At 38.6% G+C, this 9,267-nt stretch overlaps 2 protein-coding genes across 2 annotated transcripts; both read left to right on the top strand.

Moving 5' to 3' along the window:
* The first annotated feature begins 742 nt into the window (after nt 1–742).
* On the top strand, nt 743–1,786 carry LOC128215339 (G-protein coupled receptor daf-37-like). The gene has a single exon (XM_052922037.1). The coding sequence runs from the start codon at nt 743–745 to the stop codon at nt 1,784–1,786; it is 1,044 nt and encodes a 347-aa protein (XP_052777997.1).
* Nucleotides 1,787–8,223: 6,437 nt separating this feature from the next.
* LOC128215328 (G-protein coupled receptor daf-37-like) lies at nt 8,224–9,267 on the top strand. The gene has a single exon (XM_052922028.1). It carries the CDS (start codon nt 8,224–8,226, stop codon nt 9,265–9,267), a length of 1,044 nt encoding a protein of 347 aa, XP_052777988.1.

Here is a 9,267-nt window from a genome sequence, read left to right as displayed (position 1 = left end):
AAAGCTGACTCACACAAATGATGACGTCTATATGCAGATTGATTTTTTGGAAGAAGTTTATTTTCAAAATACATGATCACTAAGTCTCAACATAACTGCCTTTTCAATCAATTTGGATAAAAAATGAGAGGTTACTAACAGGTCTATAGTTGGTATACTCAAGTTCAAGTCCAGATTTTTTCAGCAAATGTCTAACAACTGCCTGTTTCCATTTCGTTGGAAAGACACCATTTTGCAATGAAATGTTAACTAGCTTCGTGATGGAAGGTAGCATTTCACCTAAATAAGATTTCAACAATTTTGTTGGGAGAATGTCAAGATCACATGATTTCGTCTGCAATTGACAAATAAGTTTTCTAACTTCATCTTCACTCAGGTCTAGAATGTTATAAAACGAAGGAACTTCAATCTAATGTTCATATTTTGCTCTATGTTTTTTTGTTATGAACATGTTTATAGCGGGCCTAATGAACAGTGGGAAGGGGAATGAGGTTCAACAAGCTAGACTCTCACGTGGTGAATCAGATTACAGCAATTATGGAGATGAAAGTCAAATGATTACTTTAATCATTTTAATATTTCCAATACAATTGCTGCAGAGGGACTGTGTTGTGTTTCATGACAAGGTTATGGATGGGATATCGGAAACAGCGATGTAATTGCTGCTTGTATAAATGTCTTGATGGACCTGGCCATTTATCCATATGACTGTGCAACTAGGGCTTGCTTATCACTGTAAACAATGAGTGAAGACTATAGCTCCTTCCGTTCGGGGTGGGAGCTGCGGGCCGGCGTGATCATGTGGCAGGTCTGTTCCCCAGTGTTGATTGTGCTGGGAACCATCGGGAACATCATAACCATTATCGTGCTGTCCAAACCGCGCTTTAACCGGTCCGCATCTACCGTGTTCCTGCTGGCGCTCGCAGCAGGCGACCTCAGCATGCTTTATATCGGTCTTCTACGCCAATGGGTCAAGTATACGTTTCACTTTGACATCCGACACGCGTCCGAAGCCATCTGCAAGATGCATTGGTGGCTCATGTACGTCACTGGGGACTGGACGGTATGGACACTTAATGCTATCACCGTGGAGCGCCTGGTCGCGACACTTTGTCCATACAAAAGCAAACGGATCTGTTCGAAACGACTTGCTCAAGCTGCTGTTGGCGGCATTGTTTTGTTGGCTTTACTGGTGAACTGTAACCTGTTGTATGGGTTCGGAGATGTTGAAATTATTGACGGAAATTCGACGATCACTTTGTCATGCATTCCAGTCAACGACAGCTATGCTCGTTTCTTCGGTAAAATATGGACATGGATCGACTTGTGTAAGTTTTCACTGGTTCCTTTTGCAATACTGTCTGCGGGGAATGTATGTATCATATACAAACTTCTTCAAAGTCGGCGAAAAGTTGGAAATGGGATAAGGCCAGCGAACCAGGACGCCCCAAGAGACAAGACCTCCAACATGTCGGTGGTATTGGTGTGTCTTAACTTCATGTTCATTATCTTTACCCTGCCTGTATCGGTCTACCTTATAGGCGAGCCTTATTGGATCCCGTCAGACGTGCCACGCGCTGTCCAGCTGCAGGACCCCTGGTGGGCGGTCGTGAACCTCGCCATGTACACGAACAACTCGTGCAACTTCGTGTTGTACTGCCTAACGGGCTCCAGGTTCCGGGAGGAGGTGAAGAGGCTGTTCCGGATCTGGAGATCCCGTGTTCAGTCTGACCGCGTGTTGGCCACGTCCGCCAATCGCACTGCCAACGTTTCCGGTACTATATAAACAAATTGCTTGGATTTAATCATTTGAAGTGTTAACTCCTTTCTTTTTAACAGTGTTTAAGTTTGATATTGAAAAACACCACTGATTCATATCCATTGGTGAAACTGAGAAAATATGTGTTAAACATTGTTGGCGAATAAACGATTCTGGTAAAACTGAATAGAGGAGGATTGATGAATACAAAACGATAGCCTTACTTTACGTAACTTGTGCTTGGTATTGCTAAATATGAACACATTTTAACAAATGAATAAGGTACAGCTAACCTTTCACTCGTTAATCAATATCGACTAAAATTTCCATTCATAATTGTTGTTGACATTTTTCGAGCATCTGACAACTTGACCTTGTCGCTGTTTGACCCTTAGACTTTAAAGGAAAACCGCCAAAGGGATTCGTTGACAAAACAGGACGGTAACTCGTGTGACAGTTTAAACGTTCAGTGTGATAATGTACTTACTACACCTACCATAGCTGTGTGGGTACTGGCCACCGTACTGCACTGAATGTTACAGGTCAAAGATTATCTACATGTTTGACAGCCGCCTAAATCCGTCACTGTTATAGGAATTCCGTCCATCGTTCCAAGAACAAAAAAAACACTTATGGTCACGTTAATATAGTAAACGTGTATTCAAATTTAATGAAAAGTTCCATACTTACAACACATTTAATTTCAAGTTTGATTTTAGCTTGAACAATGTAAACAAATAGAATGTATACGTACGCGAAACGTAAGCGTTTCGTACTATGAACATGAAAGTTTTGTATGCAAATATTATGTGGAAGTTTGTACCAATCATATCAATATGGTTTGGACATTTTATACCCATTTGGATTTTTCTTGCCACAAGTTTACACACTAAACGAACAGTAAATGTGATGACGATTGTGCCGTTTTATTATGCTTCTACATTATTTTATTATTCCTCTTAAAGGGCACAGTTTTATATAATTGAGAAATGTGTTCTAAATGGTACACTTAAGTATTATTTCACACGATCTGTAAATCACTGAATGTTCACTTAATGCCAAATATAGATATTTTCAAGGATTTTTCACTCTTGTTTTTGTTTGTAAATTAAACCAAAGTGAATAAATGAATGCCTTTCGAAGATAGATTCTGGTTATTTTGGTAGCCTTGGTGACGTCGTCGTCTGTGGCGGGGTGTAAAAAAAGATAAACCTTTGCCAGAACTCAAAAACTGTTCAAGATATTCACAGGAATCTTTCACACATGTTGCCAGAGACAATACACCCATATAAGAAACAACAAGTAATGCAATCATCATCATCATCATCATCATCATCATCATCATCATCATCATTTTTTAAATTTAAAATGTAAAATCAAGTTTAATCAATTTCAAATATACAAGAAGATACATGTATAATAACATATTATCTTTAATTATTACTAAACTATTTCAGCTCAAAATGAAATATGACAAATAAGAATAAAAAGCGTTTGTTGACGATTTTACTAATCTTTTACAAAACATATAGTATACTAACAGATATATACTTCCACATTGTTGCATGTATATATACTGTACGTAATGTCCCGTTTACTAGCATAAAGTCAAACTATAACTATAGTAGAGTTGTATGTGTACATTATATATTCTATTTTATACCTTGTTTATCGAAAACGTCCAGATTGTTCGTAATTGTCATAGTATCTTTACAAAAAAAGACAAAAATCTCCAGGATTAGATTACGCTGACACTAGTTTTTTCTTACTTCAAAAGCGTCATGTATGAATGCTGCTTAGTTTCTTACAAAACTAACAATTCAGACTGCATACGTTGAACTGTGTATTGCATATTTGATATAATTCTGTTATATCTTCTTATTTATTTATCGCAGATAACAATCCATCAACAAATGGTACTCATGTACAACGTAGCTGTATATGGTACATTTATCCGACGATTTTGGAATAAAGTTATCATTCAATATTTTCTTAAAGAAGATTATGAGTACTTTTTTGTCACCACCACATTGTGCATACCATACATCATTGAAACAAAATTTACACAGCCTGTCCTTAACACTAATGGTAGCATCTGCTTGCTGGATTTACGCTCAGAAATCCCAGAATATTGCATATGCAACACGCAATTCCAACATTTATAACAGTGAGGCGAATGGACTATTTTTATGACATGTAATGTTGATTGTGCGACATTTGGTGTAGATGTGACCATGGTGGGAGACAAATGTTGTACACTGTATCTCGACCACATGACCATACATGTACACTGAAAACCAAATGTTCCTAAGGGTAGAAGTTACTCTGCGAAGCTGTATTGTATCTACACAATCTGTTCAACCTGGTCGGACACCGCTTGCTCCAGTAACCTTTCTTGAAAGTTATGTCATTATTCCTCTCCCTGTCAGTAGTTTTTGCGTTCATGAACTATAGTTTGACATTTTAAAATAATTAATGGGCGGTAGTTACTAAATGGGACGTACGGTGTCATGTGGCTTAGAATAGTGCGAATTAAATTTGAAAGCAAGCGGACAAAGCTTTAATAAATCTTGGTAAGGAACCGATCAAAATAGCTCATTCTAGATTACTTTGAAAATATATGTGTGTTGATTAATATACCCCGTCTTACTTCACCTACTACAAATAATCAAAACGTCAACACACTTCAATTCAGTCGTAATTCATAGTTTGTATCTATAAACAACAGTAACTAGGCGATATCGGGTTATATGTAACTTTAAACTCGCAATTAACTTCCGAAATGAAAGCAATGTTCATATATTCTAGTACATATAGCTTTATCAGTTACTGTTATGAAACTTGCTAATTGTATCAAAACATCACCAACTTACAGTGCCTTTTCTTAGGTTATGACAGGCATTTATCGGTTACAGTTGATGTTGTTTAAAAATTATCATTGAGTACAGGTATAGGACCGAATTTAAAGTATAACAACTATGAATTATTTGCATCGATCAAACTTAAAAAAATATCAGTGGCATTCTCAATCTGAATATAGAGAGGGTAACCTGGTAATAAGTATTTATTAATAACTCAACGCTAAACTCGTTTCATTACTTAATCAGGATACAAGATGTGCAACAACATGACTAGAATATATATATAAAACGCATGTTAATAATTGGTATCATACTGAATTAATTAACGTACCATAAGACCCTTTTTAATATTTTAAAAGTACATCCCATTGACCGAATGACATAATTGTTTTGAATAAAACAATTGTTTATCCATACTGCTGTGGTTCTAGGTGTAAACAATAAGGAAACTGATCAACAAATGCATGGATTTATTTTTGCATATTACTTTAAAGGTCAAAACGTAACACTGTGGTAAAGGAAGCTATGCCAGAACTTGCAAATTTTTATGTCTGATGTTTTTTTTGTCAACACTGAAGAAGATATTTATTTATGAAGTGTTTATTTAAGGGATGTAGAATCGCCAGCCTAAAACATTTCGTACAATGCCCATTTATTTTATACGCTTTAAAATGGTGTGTCTTTGTATAGCCACTTAGGCGGGCCTCCCAATATAATTTCAATTGTCGCTACGTAAACTGTGATTGTTTTCAAGAAACAATAATTATGAGCGTTTACACTGAATTTAACTGCCTAGTGACATCATTTAACTCACACAAATCAGAATACCTTGGCCAGTAAAGCCTTAAGGCTATGAATATGTTATTAAATAAAGTAAAATAGAATCGAGTTTACACCTAGGCATATTATGAACTGTTTGATGCATGTATGTTATCGATTATCACTTTTTCATGGGAAGTATGAATTATAGGGAACTATTAAATCTAAAGAATAAGAACGCGTGCGCTTCTATTTTTTGTGGCATAATCGTCATGTAGTAATGCTGTATTATATAGATGAAAGGTGCAGTAATCGACACGGTCGAAAAGAAATTAAATGAACTTGAAAGGGACGTGTACAAAAAGGTTGTTGTGTATATTGGCGGAAAGGACGTCATGCGAGGGAAATCGCTGGACCAACTATAGGCCTAAAGGAATCTGGATCGCATTGATGTTGTCATGTGACGTTCACATTTCAACAATTGCCCAAAGATCTGATACTCAAATGAAACATATCGGTAAGTTTAATGAAATAGTAGTTAAACTAGCGAAATCATTAAACTTTTCAATAACTGAAGTTTTCAAATGGTTCATAGAAAGGAATTAATATTAAATTACATTGCTTGTTTTCCGATCCATTTCATCATACTATTGCTGTACTGTTATTTTTGTATATACGAACTGAATAAAATATGTTTGAACTAAATGGTTCATAGACAAAAACGGAATTAAGGCACAGAACTATTAAAGTCATGACGGAATACATTTAAACAGAACGGGCTCCAGTTTTCTTGTGAGAACAATGCACAATGCCATTCCTATCATCAAACTCAAGGAAAATAAAGATATACCCAGAAGTGTTTCAAAACAGCAATGCCCGGATGTATTCCAAATAGTTACCGGACATGGAAACGACTTATGAAAAAGAGGACAACTTGCGGGTAAGCACCAGCAGCTTAGTGGCCAGCAGGAACTGCAACGAGGCGGACACAGAGGCATGTCTCAACGCTACGATAATCGTTCCAGCCAATCATATTTGCAACAAGGCAGTTGTGGTCAACTTCCAGTAAATCACAAGAGATTCGAAGCTGACGCGGCGTTCAACTGAGCGGAAATGAACACTTACCCGGATACTACCAGGAGCTCAATGACCAACCTGGTCTGAAATATGGCTTTGATGGAGGCCTGTTCAGTGACAACTATGATAACAACGGCCGAACAGACTTCCAATGTGTCGATTATGGAGAGCTTCCGGTTACACACCTTAGTGACCAACAGCAGAGGAAAAATTAGCAAATATTCATTGGTCCCCATGATGTTACGGACCGACTACCTTTGCGTCAAGGTAAACATGGAGAATGTTCGGTTGGTCATGCTGAAATACCCGGTCAACGAAACCTACGCCATTGCAGACCCGGTGGATATCCAAATATACTAAATGTGCATCAAAACACCTCTGGTTTGAACTCTAATTTCCCTTGCTAAAGGAGCCTACAACAGGAAGCTAAATGGCACCAATCCAGTGATGTGCCTTTTTCTTGTGGTTATTAGGAGGCTCCAAGCCGACTTGATTTTCAGCGGCTGGATAATGGACACTTCTTAATGGCTACCAACAGCTAAGTCCATCAAACATAGGTCCAAGTTACATTTGTAGGCAGCCTCTGTTACCTGCTGTAAACAACAATGTGTGGAATACTGTAAATAGCAGAAATAATTGCTACCAAAATTTCCAGAATACTGGGAGAAATTAGAATAACGCGGACAAACACTTTCGTTATGCTTAATAAAAATAAATTTGATATATTTAACAATTTGTGCAATACTTGCAATAATTTCAGCTGATCATGTGACAATTTCTCTTACTTGGTAAATGACAAAATAAATAATAATTTTACAGATGAAAATGATCAGAATTCAATACCAATTACTGAAAGTATAATTAAATCAACATCTAAAATAGGGAGCAAACTTCAAAACAATCATACTTCATTTAACTTTAAACTGCCCGGGATTCATATTGCTAATTTAAATATACAGCATTTGCTTTCAAAATTATCATTGACAACAAAATATTTTACCCGACACATAAGGCATTTTTGAAACCTTTTTAACAGACAAAGTGGGTCAACAGGAATCTGTGTTAGTATCGCGTCAGTCCGACGACAATGTCACAGTACTTGATTCAAGGTTCGAACATCCCACATACTTTAATGAAAGGGATGAAACTATGTGAAATGTACTACTCAATAAATCAACAGCATAATAAATGTGTGTACCTCCTAACTCGTAGTCTTGGTCACCGTTCCAAGTCCGGCATCCAATTTGGATAAAAGGGGACGTGCAAATATATGTGGTGGGTCATTGTCGTTATGACATGGTAGTATATAAAGTTGATTCTGTTTCCGATTGCGTAATGTCTTAGGTTTCACGGGAAATCAGGGGCCTCATTTTATAGTATTTGCAATGATATGTTTGTGCGGACGAGCGGAAGTCATAAAAGGTCCGTTAATCTAATGTTTCCATTTTTCTCTGTGTTATTTGTTATGAACATGTTTATAGCGGGCCTAATGAACAGTGGGAAGGGGAATGAGGTTTAACAAGCTAGACTCTTACGTGGTAAATCAGATTACAGCAATTATGGAGATGAACGACAAATGATTACTTTAACCATTACAATATTTCCAATACACTTTTTGCTGCAGAGGGACTGTGTTGTGTTTCATGACAAGCTGATGGATGAGATATCGGTTACAGCGATGTAAGTGTTGCTTGTATAAATATCTTGCTGGACGTGGTCATTTATCCATATTACTGTGCAACTAGGGCTTGCTTATCACTGTGTACAATGAGTGAAGACTATAGCTCCTTCCGTTCGGGGCGGGAGCTGCGTGCCGGCGTGCTCATGTGGCAAGTCTGTTCCCCAGTGTTGATTGTGCTGGGAACCATTGGAAATATCATCACCATTATCGTGCTGTCAAAACCACGCTTTAACCGGTCCGCATCTACCGTGTTCCTGCTGGCGCTCGCAGCCGGCGACCTCAGCATGCTTTACATTGGTCTTCTCCGCCAATGGGTGAAGTATGCGTTTGACTTTGACATCCGACACGCGTCCGAAGCCGTCTGCAAGATGCATTGGTGGCTCATGTACGTCATTGCGGACTGGACGGTATGGACACTCACTGCCATCACCGTGGAGCGCCTGATCGCGACACTTTGGCCATACAAAAGCAAACGGATCTGTTCGAAACGACTTGCTCAAGCTGCTGTTGGCGGCATTGTTTTGTCGGCTTTACTGGTGAACTGTAACCTGTTGTATGGGTTTGGAGATGTTGAAATAATTGAAGGAAATTCGACAATCACTTTGTCATGCATTCCAGTCAACGACAGCTATGCTCGTTTCTTCGGTAAAATATGGACATGGATTGACTTGTGTAAATTTTCACTGGTTCCTTTCGCAATACTGTCTGCGGGGAATCTATGTATCATATACAAACTTCTTCAAAGTCGGCGAAAAGTTGGAAATGGGATAAGGCCAGCGAACCAGGACGCCCCAAGAGACAAGACCTCCAACATGTCGGTGGTATTGGTGTGTCTAAACTTCATGTTCATTATCTTTACCCTGCCTGTATCTGTCTACTTCATAGGCGAGCCTTATTGGATCCCGTCAGACGTGCCACGCGCTGTCCAGCTGCAGGACCCCTGGTGGGCCGTCGTGAACCTCGCCATGTACACGAACAACTCGTGCAACTTCGTGTTGTACTGCCTAACGGGCTCCAGGTTCCGGGAGGAGGTGAAGAGGCTGTTCCGGATATGGAGATCCCGTGTTCAGCCCGACCGCGTGTTGGCCACGTCCGCCAATCGCACTGCCAACGTCTCTGGTACTATATAA

The sequence above is a fragment of the Mya arenaria genome, chromosome 2 (genome assembly GCF_026914265.1).
Source record: "Mya arenaria isolate MELC-2E11 chromosome 2, ASM2691426v1".
Classification (NCBI taxonomy): domain Eukaryota; kingdom Metazoa; phylum Mollusca; class Bivalvia; order Myida; family Myidae; genus Mya; species Mya arenaria.
The sequence above is the reverse complement of the archived record's forward strand: the minus strand, read 5'-3'. Positions and strand labels throughout refer to the sequence as shown.